The following is an 18,352-nucleotide window of genomic DNA, read 5'->3' as shown; positions in this document are numbered from 1 at the left end:
CCCCCCCCCACACACACTTACCTATCAGCACCGCCTGTCACTGCCACAGTTCCCCAAAGCGATCCTCCCTCCTGAACTTCCTGGTTGCGGGGAGGAGATTTAGGGCAGAGGAGCCATAGGCTCCTTCTGCTGTCAATTAACCTGTTTGGAGGAGATGAGGGGCATGGCCTGCCTCAGGGCTGTGTGTGTCTATGGAGGCACACAGCCACGTGCAGGCATGGCCGGGAATGAGCATGCATGGGTGCCTCCATAGCAGCTGATTAGCTGATGAAGGCACCCGTGCAGGGGTGGGACGGGGAGGGGGAGGGCTGCGGAGACCCACTAGAGAACGTCGAAATTAACATTTTTATTGAAAAACAAAAAAATAAAAGAAACAAATGAAGCTTTAATATCACTTTAAGCTGCAAGTTTTCTAATAACTGCTATAAACCATTCCTACACAATTATAAATGTAGCAATAACATATAATGTAATCATAAATTGTTGGCAGAATGGAATTGAAAAAAACTGTCGCTTGCTGTGCATCCATAAATCATCAATATTTCTGTTATATTTAGTCAGAATTAAACAATAAGAAAAAATCTGAGCAGATTCAAATATAATTAAGTGAGATGTTATCCACTTTACCATTACAGCAAAATCATATCTTTATATTTACTTTTACCTTCCAAAGCTCCCTGTTGGTCATTGAAGCTGCCCATCACATTCAAATTCTAACAAGGAGACAAAATGACTGGGCAATGCTTGATATATACTGGCAAATGTAATATAATATATACTGCCACCCCCAAATAATCTTGTGAAAATAGCTACATTTGTAAACAGAATGCATTTTAATATGCAAGGCCGTGACAATGAAAACAGACATACCACTGAAATGGCTTCTTTGACATGGCGCGCTCTTTCATCCAAATTAAATTCCAATTCTGTTGCTTCTTTAAGAACATCTCGACGTATCAAATGCAGTCTTCTAATGTTTTCCCTGAAACCAAAAGAGGCGACAACAGTAATGGCAGTTTAAAGCAAACCTGTGTCTAGACCAGTGGTGGCGAACCTTGGCACTCCAGCTGTTCCACAACTACAAATCCCAACATGCATTTGCCTCTGGGAGTTATGTATGTGGCTGTCAGAGCCTAGCAATGCCTCATGTGACTTGTAGTTCCAAAACAGCTGGAGTGCCAAGGTTCGCCACCCCTGGTCTAGACAAACAAAGGGAAAGCACATGTACCCACCAAAGCCAGCAACATTGGTGCCAAAGTATAAAGCTGCTTTAAATCTCCAGCCATTTACCGCACCAATTCAGTGCCACAAATATAATCAGCTAGCACCCCTTCTAGATTGTGGGGGAAAGTCATGCCACAGTGCAATGTTCAGAGTCTGATATCTGCATGAACTTTTTATAGGGCTATGTGAGCGCAAGGGGTAGATTAGGGATGAAATTTAGGTTCGCGCTGGATCCTAGTTTGAGGCAAACCCGAACCCCCCTAACATTCGATATCCCCAGTGCTGTGTTTACATACTGCAGCATTGGGGATCTATCAATTAACAAAAAGAGTTTTTTTTCATCTAATAATATTCTCTTTAAACAGCTTTGGTATTTTTTTGACAGTCACTGCGAATTTCTAAACTGTATAGTGTTTTTAAAACTGATAATAGAATTATTTATATCTATCTTTTTTTTGGTGATTTATGACACATTGGGGGAATTTATCAAAACTGGAGCAGACAGAATCTGGAACAGTTGTCCATTTGCAACCAATCGGCTTCTCCCTTTAGTTTGTTCAGTTAAAGTAGTAGTCAACTCTCAAACTTTTTCTCAATAATGAATAAAGATCAAACAAATATACATTGCCCAGCAAAGCATTGCTTTACATTTTTGCCCAAACAATTTTTGAACAGTTGCTTCCAAGGTTCTTAGCTCAGCTTTCCTGAACTTCCTGTCCAGTACAAGATCACAAGGGACAGAGCAGACTCCAAGAACTGTTCAACTACTATCTTGGGAGGAGGGAGGGGAAGGGGCCTGGGGGAGGGAAGTAGCTTGGTTTGCTGTGTCTGTGTGTTTGTGGAGACACAAACAGCTTACTAGCACACACAAGGGTGTCAGCATAGCACTCTGTTGGAAAAAGGAGTCACTCTAAAATAGGAAGTCAGGACCAGTGCTCAGAGGACCAGCTGATTCTGCAGGAAACTTAAAACTTTTAAATATCAAGGCGCAGAATCCGATGTAATTGATTTAATCAGCATTTGAAATGGCTAAAAATCCCTTTGACTTTAACCGCCTCCCGGCCGGCTGTTGTACGTAGACGGCCAGCTGGGAGCTTTCTGGATCTGACTGGCCATCTAAAGTTGGCCCCACCACTCGCGCGCCTGGTCTTCAAGTGGTTAATATCACTTTAAGATTTGAAAACGAAAGACAGAAGCTGATTGATTGCCATGAGTGAATACTCCAAATTTGATAAATTCCCCTCATTGTGTGTATATCAGAGAATTTCACCTATGGAGGTTCTTTTAGCTAAGATTACAATTCCGAGCTTTCACAGACCATCTAATTTTTTCTTTGCTGGGGCAGGCTGTCACAACTACTGTGCAAGTATGAATTTACATTTAGCAGCTACAATGCAAATCTCTGCAATATTGTTAGCTATAGTTTTATAGTTTCTACAAATTATTTATTTTTTCCTATATATAAGTCAAAATGATGGCTGATTTTTGGCTAAAATTAAGTTTATTTTGTAAGATAATGCATGCAGATATAAAGATTTCTACTTTTTAAACATCATTTAGAGGGCAAGGGCATAACCAGGCAAAGCTACGTACAAAGGAATGTGCCTGGGGAGCAATCTAGTCAGTTCTAGTCAATCTAGTCAGTTCAGAACTCAGGTATCAAATACGTGTATCAAATGTGGGTACATTTGTAAATCTTTCCCATCTTTACTTACAATTTATAATGGGAAATGTCTGTACATTGGTAAGGTCAGGGTACTTTGTAATCCATAAGTGATTTTCAAAATGCTGTAATCTCTAGACAATATGACAATGACTTACCTTTCTTCACTTGTGAGGATATTAAAGCAGCCAGCCTGTTGCTCTAGCAAGTGTTGCTCGATTTCTAAAATCCTCTCTCGATACGTCTGACATGCTTTTTTCATGTTTTCCATATCATCTTTTTTACTCTGTTCAGTGTAAAAACAGATAAATAAGACATAGCCAGTCTTTCCTTTCATAGTGAGTTGTGATGGTGACATAATAGTAAATTTAGCAGTACAAGATTAGGCAAGATCCAGATTTTGAGGACTGATTAGACATGGTTATTTGAAAAAAAGGTAGATTTCCTAAAAAAGTAACTGAACTCTGAAAGCCATGACTCATGAAAGTCATGAAAGAAAGTGGGCAGAGGGCAAAGGACTGGTAATCAGTATTGCCTGTGGTTTCCCTGCCACTGATCTTTCCCCATTACCTAACTACCATGCCTTGTCCAGCACTTTGGGAAAGGTTATCTTGATAGAGGCAAGGCTTTGCTTCGTCCTATCAGACCTTCCAAAAAGGAGAACAGTGAGCTGCACAGTAGTGACATCACCAGAAGCGGCAGTGCCTTTGACATCACACTGCAGATATACATCTATGAGGCCTGGACACACTCACATACTAGGAAGTGTACTGCTATTTTTATGGATGAATTCCATACAAAAGTTGAATTTGTCAGGGTATTGCTTATGTACAATTAACATTTCTGAACCATAGCAAATGTTCACTGTTTGTGTTTGGGTCCACTTAAAATTGTTTACATTAACCACTTGAAGACCAGGGTGTTAACCCCCTTCCTGGCCAGGCCATTTTTCAGTATTCAGCGCTGCAGTACTTTGACTGACGTTTAATCAGTCATGCAACGCTGTACTGAAATGAATTTTATACCATTTTATGGGCACGTATGGAGCTTTCTTTTGGTGGTATTTAATCACCACTGGGGATTTTATTTTTTACTATATAACAAAAAAAGTACTCTAAATTTTGAAAATGAAACCTGTTTCCCTATGAAATGTTATGAAACATTTATTATCACCCCACTTTTTTGGTAAAAATATAAAATACGAGGTCATGTCGGGTAAATAGACACCAAACATGTCAAGCTGTAAAATTGTGTGCACCCGCGAGATCGCAGAAAATGACCACACCCAAAATTGGCCATGAACGACACTTTAAACGCTTTTACCGCTTTTACTTTTTTGTGTTATTTTACATTTTTTTATTTGTCACTATTTTATTTTAAGCTTCTTTATTTTTTATGCTTTCAGTTTTTTAAAACTTTTTTTTTTACACTTAATTTACTGCTATCACATAGGGGGCTAAGAAACCCCCTATGTGATAGCCAATTCAAATAACAGGTCCTCTTTATGGAGACATCAGGGGTCTGATGTAATATACATCACTCCAGCATTCGGGGACTGGAGAGGAGATCAAAGGCAGATCGTGTACTGAATTCCCTTTGATCTCCAGTAACAGAGTCGCCGTGACGGTCCCAGCCGCACCTGGCACAGCGGATCTCGGGACTGGCAGTGGCAGCGACGGAGGTATAGGGGGGGGGGCGCACACCCGCAGCTAGCACAAGCGATCAGGCTTCTCTAGAGACACCTAATCACCATCGCTGGCTGTTTTTTAAAGGGTACCTTTTGAGGATAGAATTGGGATCTACCGCTGCTAATGTTATTAGAGGTGCAAGTTCTATGGCTGTTATCTTGATCCTGACTTTTTTTCCTAGTATCAAAATTATCCAGGAATTTACACTTCTCAAACGTAACTTGCCACCTTCTTGTTCTAACTCTGTGATCACTAGAAACCAAGGTCAGATAACATCTCTAGTGCACATTTAAAATTTCTGTCCTCATAAGTTGACATTTAATTACTTGCTCACAATGTATTACATAATGTAATCATGTAATAGAGTGCAATTTATGATGATTCAGCAGAAAATGACAGAGTCTTAATGTGATTTGTAATCTGTAACTTAGAAGCACAGTTAAAGATGGCTATTTTATGATATGTTTAAACTATGCTGTTCAAGCATTTGACAGTCTAATCACAAGTCACCTGAAATTTGGGCTAGAACCAATTTTGTGAATCCCACTTACAGAGCAACATCAGAAAACCATCAGAAGAATTTAGCTAAAAGTGCTGCTATCTTATTTCTAAATTATCTCTATATACCATATCTATTACATTATTTTTTTTACATTTATAAAGTTGAAATAAAATCTGAAGTTACCCTCTATCTTAAAATTCTTTTGCTTTGTTTTACATTAAACCATAAAACTGATTTTTCTGTAAACTGTATGAAGTAAGAAAATTATATTGCTATGCCATTGTTATAAATTGTTTGCGTATGAAACATATGCCCTTGCAGTGCCCCCATGCTGCATTTACTCTAGCAGTAGAGGAATAAGCAGTAATCCTTTCCTTTTTCTCCCACAAGCTTGCTCCTAGCTGGGAGACCAGTCCCTCAAAGTAATTTTCCTTAGCGGATCTCCTGGTCACAGGCTCTCTGATGTCATCTTGTATATTGTATGTGAAGACATCAAGGGTCTGCCTACATTGTGGAGGGGTGGAGAGGGTTGGTTGCTGGTAACTAATAACATAAGAATTACAGCTTATTCCCCTACCCCTAGACTAAAATCCTGCAGCACTGGGGATGGGGGTGTTACTGAAGGTGGAGTTCGGAATATTCTGGAGTCCAGCTTTAACTTCACAAATCATACCTAGATGAGACTCTGTTAGGCCATACACAATAAACACATTGAACAGTAGGTCAGATTGAAATGTATCAAAATATATTTCTTATACATACCAGAGATATACTGATTAGTGATCCCCTTAATAAGCTCAGTGTGTCTGATAGTTCCTTTTCTATATTGATGCAAGAAGAACTAGGCCTGTTGGGTACATTGTGTCTACACATTGATGGACATCTTGATACGCAGCAGTGATGACAGTGGCAGCAATGACAGCAGGAAATATTAAATGCAGGATGTGAAGAATGATGGTGACCCAACAGACCTGTATCTAATGAGAGTGACTCTGTGGAAAAGCGGCTTTGTTGATGAAAACAGTGATTGTTAGTATAGCATTCATTCAACCATCCTATTTCAGTCTGAGTGAATGCATCCTTTTTATCAGCCACACATGTAAATAAAGCGTGCACTTCACTTTTATTATTGTTTGTGTTGTACACTGAGTGTTGCCTACTGGTGCATTCGCCTGGATCTTGCAGCAAGTTTGAAGACATCTGTATGGTTACAGACTTATAAATATTTGTGTTTATTTCTGTTTGGAATGTACTCTTTTTGTCTTGGTAGCAGTGGTGGAGCTCATGATCTGAGTAATCTACAGACCCAGGAGGAGTCTGTACATTAAAACTGAAGCTTTGCGAACCGTTCATTAGAGAGGATGTCCATTTTGCACTTGATGATACCACTGAACACTCATCATCTGCAAATGAATTACTCTCACTATCACTTTTAACTTGAAGATGACTTACATGTCCCCCAAAATAGTCTTGGTCATCATTTGTCTCACTGTAGAATTCAGTATGAATTTTCCTGATGTCACTTAAGTAATGTGTGACATAAACTGGGTATTCCACTTCAGAGGACACCGGGGTTAGTGTTTGTCTTTGATCCATGTGGTCCTCTGGTTCACCATCCATATAATTTACACCATTAGTAATTTCCTCTATTTCATTCTCGCTATCTTCTGCTATTGATCTCTGCTTGTCCATTTCCTTCATATTGTCAGCATGGTCATTGTGGCTTTCAAAACTCTGAAATATGTCATCACTATTTTCAGTGTGCATTGATAATGATTTGTATGCATCTTTGCCTGTCTGAATGCTGCAGCTTGTAGAAGTTATTGTAGCATCCTCAGTAAAGTCATGAACATCATGTTCTTCACTGATATCTGGAAAGTCAGAAGAATTACTTTTCTCGCGTAGAGTCACCTGGCTATCTATGCTGTCTGAACTTCCATGCAGATTCTGTAAAGCAAAGACAAACATAACATGCTAAAGTCATACATTATTGTTGAAGATATAACAGGATTGTCTTTTCAGGATTTAGATTTTTCTGTAAATAGAGTCGACACAATCCTAAGCATGTGTCAGTAATGACAAACTCTGCATGTTTAGTTGCCAGTAATTTCATATAGGTATTACAGATAAATAAATCTTATTTATATTGACAAATGGAGCAGCAACTTTTGTCATGTGTGACTAGCACAAACATCTGTACATGTAACCAGAATTGACTACATATAATCAAAGAGTGTATAAACCCAAAATGCCTTTTATTGCTTTAGATAGAGCAGGTAAGGTTAGAACTGATGTCAGCTTTTTATTGCTACGGTATGTATTCCTCCACTGGGGGGATTTATCCTCACCACTTGTCCTGGTGATCATATGTTTCGGGTGATTACATTTTCACTAATTTCCTGTTATGCGTCCTGGACAGGAGTGAAGACTGGGTTACTAACTAACTGGGGTTCTAACAATTCTTTACCCTATCTATAAAAAACAGTTTTGACTAGAGTTTCACTTCAAATTACCAATATATGACTAGAGTTTGTATATGGTACAAAACTCCCCAAACACCTTGGGGCTACACCCCACATATAGTTTGTGAGCTGATCTCCAGCAAAACTGTATCACCTGTTTAATGCTGCAGAATGCCTATGTAATATATTGCAGCTAACCAGTACACAGATGTGGAGGCTGCAGGCGTGTCCCCAGCTTTTTTGCCCCCAGTGAGCATCCCAGGTTGCTAAGAGCTGGGTGGGGAGATGTGTATGCCCCCCTACACATTTCTCTGCCTGGCTCTTAGCAACCTGGGATGTTCTGGCCAATAAGGGGGTGGCAGGCACACTGCAAACATTGTACAACAAAGTGGCCTTGAGACTCTGCCTGCCGCCCCCCCCCCAATGAAATGCTGCCTGAGGCAACAGCCTCAGACTACCTCATTATAGGGATGATCCTGGGTGGTTGCATTAGTTGTTATTTTTAATGTTTTAATTTTCAGCAAGTATAGAAAAAAGGGTGGCTACTTTTGTTTCCTATGGTATCAGTGTGTGTTGTAAAGTAGCCACCACTCCAAATTCACTCCCGTGTTGGACTACAATCTCACATTTAGGATCCAGCCGAAGCTTCGGCTCGCCGAAGGATCCAGCGAGAGCATGTTCGGCTGACCAAAGGCAGCCAATGTATGGCTGATTTTAGCCGATGTATGGCTGAAATCAGCTGTACAAGGCAGCAGTGAATAGCCAAACACCATTCGGCTCACTTCGGTTGGGTTATTTACTTGGCTGCCTTCGGCAGCTAAGTGAATAACCCCCTTAGTTTACCAATTTGTATTGAAATTGTAGCCTAAATTAGACACCCTCCAGAAGGAAGGACAGTGTCAGCAGTAATTCAGAGATGATTTGAGGATCTACAGCGGAGTGATACGCAAATAAGCTATTTTGTAAGTTTGATTTATTTCTCATGTCTATTTTCCTTTATGTCTCTGTTATTGTCTGTTATTCTGGTTATTCGTTTGCCTGTACCAAGGCTTGTTTTGTTATAAAACTGTGAACAAAAACTTCAATAAAAATCTATTGAATTAAGATTTAACTCCTGAGTTCAGTGTCACTTTAAAATCAAAAAGCTTATAAGCTACTTTAAATGGTGATGAAATCACTTTCAATGGATGCTGTTCTTTGAGGCAACATTCAAACGAATGTTGTTTGAAGTGTTGTTTGATTTTAACATTCGATTTTAGACTTTCTACAATGAAAACCACATTCACTAAGAGAATTTAGTTTGTTTGAGAAATATTTTTCATCTTTCTCCTTTAGATATCCTTCCAGTCAGTGCCACAAGAGCTTCAAATCAAAATGTATTTTGCTTCCCGATGTAACAGTGAAAAACAGTACAATACTTTATCTTACCTTTAAAGGTAAAGGTTCTAGTGGATCATCTTGAAAACCACTGCTGTCAGACTGACAACTGCTTGTTCTTGTCAGATCTAAAAAACATGACAAACATTTTCTTTATTTAGCATTGAAAGACTCCACACTGCCTTACAAAGTTGGTGCTTTCAGTCTAATGTCTCTTGCAAAACCATATAAGTACACTTCCTAGGCCCAGTTTTAGGTGCAAATTGATTAAGCTACCAATATGCTAACAATGGAAGAACATCCAAATTTAAGTGGAATGTGGTCCTGGTCAGAAACAGGTAATTCCCAGAATCGTAACGCACCAGTGCTTACCTGCACACGACACCCTGGTCATTGCATGCTAGAGAAAGCATAACCCTTTTAAATAAAAAAGTTATGCTTTTTACATCTAGAAATATATAAAGCCTGTTGAAGGGATCTAAGAAATCTCCAAAGCTTGCATCTTTAAAGGGTAACTCCACTTAAAAAATAGAAATTAAAAACATATTAAAAAAATTAATATAGCATATGTAATTGTTGCACAAGCTACAGTGTTTTGTAATGTTATTAAATATGACTTTCCATAAAAAACTGCAGCCGCTGTAATGTTCTAAATCTGTCAAAAAAAATTCAGTGCAATATGGCGACCTGGAGGCTTTCCAAACACAGTTGGTTCTAGCGTCTGTGATTGGCTGACTGATTTACCCAAAAATCTGCAATAACATACAAGTAAAATTTTTGGCATCCCTTGCAAATGGAATTTCATTTTTGGTGAGATACTCCCTAAGGGTTAATTACTAGTAAAGAGATGCCGACACTGCACATTTCCTGATTACAACACAGGAAGCCCACCAGCTGATTATATTGAACCCAGACCCTCCCATTCCGGGATCAGTTTGGAAAGGACATGCTGCAACAAACAGTTTTTTCTTCAGAACAGAAATGGGTAGATATCTGCAACAACATTTGTTAAATTACTATGTGCATTGTTCGCCCAGAGAGTATTGACTTTTTTCTCAACAGAAAGAGGAATTACTCTTTAATAATTTGTTAACCGATAAAGGGTAGGAAGTGAACTCCACACTTTCTGAACTATTTGATGGCTAACAGGGTACAATACTAACTTTTAAATAAAGAAAATATACAGTTTTGTCATTGTAATTTAGCATAGTTTTTTTTAGCTGTCATTGTCCATGCATTCTGAGCAATAAGCTAAATGAGGCTCTGTACCTCACCTGAAGTGATCAGAGTGGTTCCCCTACCATGGTCCATGGGCTCCTTCCTTCTATTTCGTCTGCTATGCTGCCAAGAAAGCCTCTCACTTCCACCAATAAAGGGGTTTCTTGAAAGGCAGGGGATGGGCAGCTATGTTAGTCTATTGCTAAGCCCCTGTCTCATTTCTCAACAGCTCCATCTAGTGGTGGGCAAATATATCATTTTCAGCAATGCAGCAGGACCTAAACAGAGCATGGGAGGCTGAAAGTTGTTGTGGGGAGAACACTTTCAGCTTTTTAAATTCAAAGTAGCATTTAGTTTTTTAAACAGCTGGCTGGGAAATGGTAGCTAAAAGATATGCACTAAAAGTGCTGTAGCCTAAAGCAGTTAATTGGCCTTAATAGTTACACATGTTGCATTATTTCAAAGTTGGTTTTAATTTAAAGGCTAGTGGGAAAACATGTTGCTGTTTCTGGGTTTGATGTGCAATGTACTGATTATAAAGCCTGAACGAACTGCTGCAGAAATTGTGTTATATAGAAAAAATTATTTGTTTGTAGTTGTGCTGAAAGCAACATGAAAATAACTTTCGAGAAGGACTATAGTTCTATGTGATGTATAAATATTGCCATTGTAATATATTAAAAATCCACTTGATGGCAGCAGAATTACATATATTTGTTATTTGTGCACATGGATAATACTATTTATTAGGCTATTAGACATGTATAGCCTAAAGCATCATTAGGACATCACAATGCAACATCTATGGTGGTTTTTGCATATTATGTATTTGACATAGGTTTTCTTAGGCTGCATTTTTGTATTATTACCTTATTATCCTTTACAATTAGTGTGTCTGTTACAAAACAGCTGCACATTCTTTAGAATTTTCTTTTACTAAATGCATTTTAACATTCAGCCACCACATGTTTGTAGTTTGTAGTTGTAGTTTCAATATTTGGTCCCTACACATAAATAAAGTGAGACTGTAGTGTACACATATTGAGCAAACTAACAGGTTACTTTACAGGAGGCAGCATCAGAAGATTGTACCTTCCCCGCACTATTTACTGCCAAGGTTTGCCTCCACAACCTAGAGAAATACCTAGTCTTTGCAGGAACAAGAGAATGTGTGACATTTTATGGAATCCACCTACTGTATATTGCAAAGCTTTGTGCTTAAGCAGCCAATCGCCAGGCCTGAGCAATGTCACATTTTGGATAGGGAGAAGCCTACGTATAATTTGACTTTAATAGAAAGTTAAAATTGGTCTGAGTGCTCTGTGAGTGGATCAAAGAAGTGCACTGAAGGTAAACACATGCTGATGACACTGCCTTTTATTCAAAGTACCTGTTATTTTGACCAGCATAGGCAAAGTACAGGTTCACTTTATTTACATATACAGTCTTGTTTACATTGAAAAGTAATTAAGGCAATTCCCAGAATTAAAGTAAAACAATGGATGAATGCTTATTTGGTAAAAAAAAAAAAAGCTAATATATTGAATGACATGTCACTGAATCGCTGCTAGTGTGGTAACTTTGACAAAGAGGTCTAAAATAAGTGATGTAAAAGAGCAGGTATACCCATGGAAAGTATTGACTTTTTCAACATATCTGAACAAGCAAATATTAGGGGGGTTATTCACTATGGAGCCGAAAGGATACAGCCGTAGCTTCGGCTGATCCTTCGGCTCTCTTCGGCCGCCTCTGCCCTTCAGTTCAGTCGAACCGAAGGGCTGCTGTATGGGCTATTCACAATAACCCATACGCAGTGGAAGGCAGCCGAGTGGCTAAGCTGAGCCGAAGGCATATGTTTCGGCTCGGCTAAGCCGAAGTGACCGATCTCCATGCAAATGACAGCTGGGCGGAGCCAGCCGTGATCTCACGTCTGGCTACGCCCAGTTGTAATGACAGATCAGCGTCCCCAAATGACCTGGGGATGCTGATCTGTCATTAAACAATAACAACTAGGCGTTAAATGAATAACCCTGTAGATCTTGATTTAACTATTACCTAAAAAAAACGTGATAAACATGAAGAAAATGACACAAAACATTGGCATGGTATATTCATTTTCATGATCTAAATGAACACATATGCATATTTGTCATATGGAGAAAGTAAGTACACTCCTACATTTACTACTACTTCAAATCCATGGAATTAGAATCCAGTGTTCCAGATTAGATGCCAATTATTAGTATACAGGTAGATTCTGTATTCTTTAAGCCTCAGAAATCTAGGGTCTGGTGTTCTCTTTGCTATTGATATGTGTGGTGCCATCAGGGCAATGTCAATAGAGCTCTCTAAGGCATTTAGAAAAAGAGTTGGGGGTGCCTATGAGTCTGTCAAAACATTTTACAATATTGGTGAATGTTTCCCAATCTTTCCACTGTAAAAAGAATAATCTAAAAGTGGCATAGATTTCAACAACTACTACTTTGTCCAGGACTGGTCGACCCAGTAAATTCAAACCAAGATCTGACTGGTGCTAAAAGAAGTCTCCAAGAACCCCTAAATTTCATTGTGATGTGCTCAGAGAACACTTGCAACAGTTGGGGGTCAAAGGGCATGTATCTATAATCAGAAAGAGATTACACAAAATCAACCTCCATGAGAAGTGTGTTTAGAAAAAGCCTCTGCTATCCAAAAAGAACATTAGAGCAATATTGCAGTTTGCCATTGAAAATATAGGCAAAGAAAATGCCTTTTGGAACAATTTACTGAAGACTAATCAATCAAGATAGAGTTGTTTGGTCACAGTAACAGTAGGCATGTCTGCCTGAAACCAAAGGCAATATTTCAGGAGAAGAACATCATAACAACTGTGATCCATGGTGGTGATAATGTTATGGTTTGGGGTTGCTTTGCTGCTTTAGAACCTGGGCATTTCACAGTCATCTATACAGTCAACTACTCATTCTGCATCATATCAAAGTCTGCTTGATTAAACTTCACTGTGAAGCCATCTGTCCAAAAGTTGAAGTTGTACTGGAAATAAGTATTTCAACATAATAAAGATCTGAAACACGCTAGCAAATCCCCCAAGGAATTACTCAAAAAGAAGAAAAGAGGGTTATGTATCGTCCTAGTCAAATCCCTTATGTGATTCCAATTAAAATTTTGTAGGGGGACTTTGAAATGGGCGATTAATGTAAGAAAAATAAAAAATATCTTGCAACTAATGGAATTATGCATGCAGAAGTGTTTAAAAATTGCAGAATCCAGAAATGGTCGATGTAAGAGACTGGTGGGAAGTTATACAAAATGCCTACAGCAAGTCATTTGATGCCAAAGCTCTACTTAAATTACTTAAATTTGTCCACAGTACTTCATTACATCAATTGATATTTTGGTTGAATAAATTATTTTCTTTATTTAGTGTTCAAGAATATCACCTTTATCTGTGGCCACTGTTTGGATAAAGATCCAATGTTTGTCTGTTCAAATATGTTGAAAACGTCAACAATTTCTATGAAGTGTAATTCATTGTTCATTGATTCAGGGAGATCTTGTGATAGATAATATAAATATATATGAAAATACACTGAAATTAACTGTTGTAACAACTATTGTGTTAATTTAGAAAAAAAAACATAACAGGGCTAAAACACCTAAAAGTACAAATAGCAGTATAAAAAATGTACATGTAAAAGAATTGGAGTAAATAGTGCAGTTGAATTAAAATGTATAAAGTAATGACAAGTGTCAAGTACTGTAGAGGTGATAAAGGGTATTATTATTTGCTCATCTTCTCTAGGGTATCTGGCTCTGTTTACATTTATTCATAAGGTTTCCAGGCCTTGGGTCTGTTTGTGAAAACGGAACACCTTCAGTAAACAAAGATGTTTGTCCATTTTCAATTTAAGTTAAGCACATAGCACAATGAAACTGTCAGAGGTCGGCTCAGTAGATCTGAAAGTGAGAGAACACATACCGGCGCTCGTTCACTTCTCGATCTATGCCTGCAGAGAGCCGTGACTGTCGTCACGCGCTGTAGCCGTGCAAGCTGTAGCTCGCGGTATACTGAGCTTAGGGTTATGGGAGGGTGCTATTTTGTGTCCCCCCCCATTACCCTTAAAAGAGAGCTATGGGGAAAAGCCTTAACCCCATAGTTCTCATTTAAAGTAAATGTAATCCCAGTCACTAAAATCTCATACACTGTTTGTTTTAACATGTTAATATAATTTAAAACCCCTAAACATATTTTCTGAAAGCACCTGTAAATCTTTTACAGCTCATTAATTTAGGGTCTTTTTAAAAATATGTTTTACACTATATTCAAAGCTACCCAAGATTCTGGGCCTATTCAAACTTTTCTTTTGCAAAACTCTTGCATTTTGTTTAATGAAAATGCATGTCAAGTAAAAAATCTCTTTCTTTCTTATGTGGCTGGTTCACATTTATGCTGGGAAAAGCTCCATGTACACACATTTTTCTAATTGGATTCACTTGTAAAAATGTTTGAATCCTGGTAGGAAATTGAGTAAATCTTGTTTTAAAATATTTACAAAGAGAACTTAACGGCCCTAGAATTATTCCTCTGTATATATGTGATGCATTTGTTATTTACATACGCACGTGCATCCTCGGTGCATGTATTTTTACATAAGTGCGTCGGGCTGGGGGTCCTTTACATTTACTTATGTATTTATTTTATTCAAATCTATTGAAAATATTTACATTTATTGAACTCCTATTTTTGAATTAACTTAATTTTATTAGTTTCACAAGGGGGCTGGCATAGGGAAATATACCCTATAATAGAAGCTCCCATATTTTTTATACCCACAGGTTTACTTTAAGAAACAGCAAGAAATAGCTGCCTGGTCCATAGCATGGAAAGGACCTTGTTAGCATTAAATATGCATCTGGTGGTATGATAAAAATTCCAGCACTGCCATCTTGTGGTTCCATTCAAGTATCAATTGCAAATAAAAGATTGCTACCACAAACATTTCATTTTTAAACATCTGATGAATGATTGTAAGCTCTTGTGAGCAGGGCCCCCCTAACCATTCTGTATTGTAATGGACTTCCTTTACTTTGTAAAGCATTGGGCAAACAGTTAGCGCTACATAAATCCTGTATTATACTAATAAAATAATAATAAAAATAATAATAAAGCAATCTCAAGAAGCTACCTGACCCTGATCAGAAAAATAACGATCACATATTGTTTGACTTATCTTATCCTACTCAGAAGGAAATCCTGTATTTGTATTTAGATCGCAAGCTCTGTGACATAAACAGCCAGCAATATGCTATATCAATAACATATTCACTGCCAGCTCAGCCAGCTTCACAGTTGCTGGGTCCTAAAGTAAGTATGTGAATTGAGCTTCATTGCAGAACAATGATATTGGCTGCCAGTGCCTACAGAACTGAGTACACAACAAATAAGCAACATCTGCTTCAGCATATGTGTTTGGTTAAAAAAAGTCACAAAATAAAAGAATTTGTAAATGCCAAAAGCAACACTAAACTGCCAGTGCAACTGTAGAGTGATTTTTTTAATTGCACATGCATGCAGGCAGACTGAGGGTATTAGTCTCACATATGTCTTGTTGCTGCCAACCTGGGAGTATAGATGAATTTAATTAAATAAGGATTATCCCTTCTCCCTAGCTCAATTACTTATCTATAACAATGCTACAAATGACTGATAATAATGTGTTCATACATCATACAAGGAGTAAAAATCCCTGTATATTTTATTGTCAATAAGTCAGAATTGTACGAATTAAGATACCTTGGTAAATATATTTTAGTGTTCAGTTGTTTCTTTAGCACTCATGAAAAAACTATCCCCATAACACCTTATTTTTTTGGGAAGTTATGTCAGCTTCATAGAATTTAAATGACACACGTTGCCAGAATATTGATTGTGAACACAGGAAATTGACAAGATGTAGCCAAACCATTAGCTCAAAGAATATGGAGTCCATGGAGATAAACCTCCTGAGCTGTGTTTTTTTTATTTAGTATATTAATAGGCAGCACAGAGAACCACATTTGACAATTTGTACTGTTTTATCTATGGAAGAGAAATAAACCATGCTCCAAAGCCCTCCTTAGCAATGAAAAAAAAAAGAAAATACCCAGAACTCAAGTGCATAAGTTGTACACTGTCCTGCCCAGGTGGTGATCAGGTATCCATAGCAACAGAAGCAGTTAAAAGACCCTTCAATTCAGCGCATGTACTAGGTGCACTAAAGGCTATTATGGGATCTTGTCTTAAATAGAAATGGAGAATGAATGTAAGTATACGTAAAGCCAAATCTTTTTATGTGCTTTTTTTAAAATTAGTTTTGAGTAGAGAAAGGTTAGGATCTATGATAGTTTTATTGCTGTTTGTGTCTCTGCTTAGGTGGTTCACCCTCTCTATAAATCTTTTTTTTATCTAACAAATGTCACCATTAAAGACCAATTAATAGTGGCACAGTACAACATTGTACATGGTGTAGTTGACAGATCAAAAACGAAATCAGTGCAAGAGTGACTGCGATACATAAAGAGTTGAATAACATCTTGGTCATCCGAAATCCGTTAATGGAATTCCGTATTTCGGAAAAAAAAAAACAACTACCATCGACTCCAATATTAATAAAGGTATTTTGCTTTTTAACTTCAATATAACGAATGTGCGTAACGGAACGAAAATCCGTTAACGGAATTTCGTATTTCCTGCCTGTATTGTAATGCAACTCTTAGCAGCAGAAGAGAAAACCTCTGATTGGTCAACCAAACGAAATACGAATTCCGTTAACGGATTTCGGATCCGAATTTCGGATAAAAAAAACAAACTCATCAACTCCAATATTAACAAAGGTATTTTGCTTTTTGACTTCATCATAACAAATGTTCGTAAAGTTACGAAAATGTGCTGAAACTAACGAAAATTCGTATTTCGTACGATCCGAATTGAGTTTCGGACACGAATTACGAAATACGAAATAACGGATATTCCGAAACGAAATGGAACAAATTTTTTGACGGCGCACAAGTCTACTTGATAGCCACGCAGCTAGAGTTTTTTAGGAGGTCAGCAATGGCAGCTTATGAACTTCTCTCTTAAATGGTGTCCTTTAATAACTCTGCTATAGTATTAATAATTAAAACAGAACAGGATTAGCCTGTTAATATTTATTGGGTACTATTTTTTGCATTTGGAACATCTACTGGTCTTGTGATGTCCAAGTTTCCTCCACCAAAAATGTGCTCTGTTTATGAAAAGTGAGTCATTTAGCATTACCAAAAGTCACATGTTTCTTTTGCCTCTAAGGTAGTATATGCACTTCTCAAAACCTATAATGTGCCAAGTCTAAGTTCAAGTCAACCTTGATAAATGAGATAAATGCAGCTCATGATGTACCTACCATGCAAGTAATTATTGCCTGTGGTAGTGTTCTTATGGAAATTTGGAGAGTTGACCATAATGAAACACAGAAAGAATGAGGTTAATGTCAGATAAGTGCACTTCAACATTTCCTCCGCTGCCTGTTAAAGGAGAACTGAGAGAGGAGAGCTTCACAGCGATCGTCCACATTCAGAAATTAAAGTGCTAAACACTGCTAAACAGTACACTCTGCTACATATCAGTGCAATTCAGTGTCATCAATGCGATTTCAGTGTCAGTGTCATTTCACAGTCTCATCAGTGATCCACAGTGCCATCAGTGCGATTAGAGTGTCAGTGCATTGTACAGTCTCAACAGTGATCCGCAGTGTCATCAGTGCGATTTCACAGTGTCAGTGCATTGTACAGTTTCATCAGTGATCCGCAGTGTCATCAGTGTGATTTTGCAATGTCAGTGCATTGTTCAGTCTCATCAGTGATTCACAGTGTCATCAGTGCCACATTTGCAGCACAAATCATCAGCATTCAGTGTCACTTTCCCATTCAGTGGCAAGCACCAGTACTGCTGCTCATCCCCAAGCAGAGGCAAGCACCAGTAGTGGGGTGATCCAACATCAGCCACGAAGAATTAGAAGAGTCCAAGTGGAAATGGAGAATTTTACCGCAATCCAATTTTTTTATTTGTTTTTTACTGACGACCTCTTTAAATTTAATTGTGGACCAAACCAACCTTTATTATGAAGGGTTAATTTTAAGCAATCCCAATTCCTCCTATGCCAGGCCATTTCAGTGAAAACCTCTGAGTGTTTCTGAATTT

The 18,352-nt window shown here is 38.1% G+C and overlaps 1 protein-coding gene across 1 annotated transcript in view; it reads right to left on the bottom strand.

Moving 5' to 3' along the window:
* The window catches only part of CCDC129 (coiled-coil domain containing 129), a 37,712-nt gene that overhangs the window by 1,858 nt on the left and 17,502 nt on the right, over positions 1-18,352 (bottom strand). Inside the window, exons 5-8 of the mRNA XM_018565263.1 lie at positions 8,968-9,044; positions 5,840-7,024; positions 3,046-3,173; positions 871-982 (exon numbers count right to left, since the gene is read on the bottom strand). Coding sequence (XP_018420765.1) covers positions 871-982; positions 3,046-3,173; positions 5,840-7,024; positions 8,968-9,044 — 1,502 coding nt within the window. The remainder of the gene's footprint in view (positions 1-870; positions 983-3,045; positions 3,174-5,839; positions 7,025-8,967; positions 9,045-18,352) is intronic.

Source organism: Nanorana parkeri, unplaced genomic scaffold, assembly GCF_000935625.1.
Source record: "Nanorana parkeri isolate BGI_ZX_2015 unplaced genomic scaffold, ASM93562v1 scaffold826, whole genome shotgun sequence".
NCBI classification, from domain to species: domain Eukaryota; kingdom Metazoa; phylum Chordata; class Amphibia; order Anura; family Dicroglossidae; genus Nanorana; species Nanorana parkeri.
The sequence above is the reverse complement of the archived record's forward strand: the minus strand, read 5'-3'. Positions and strand labels throughout refer to the sequence as shown.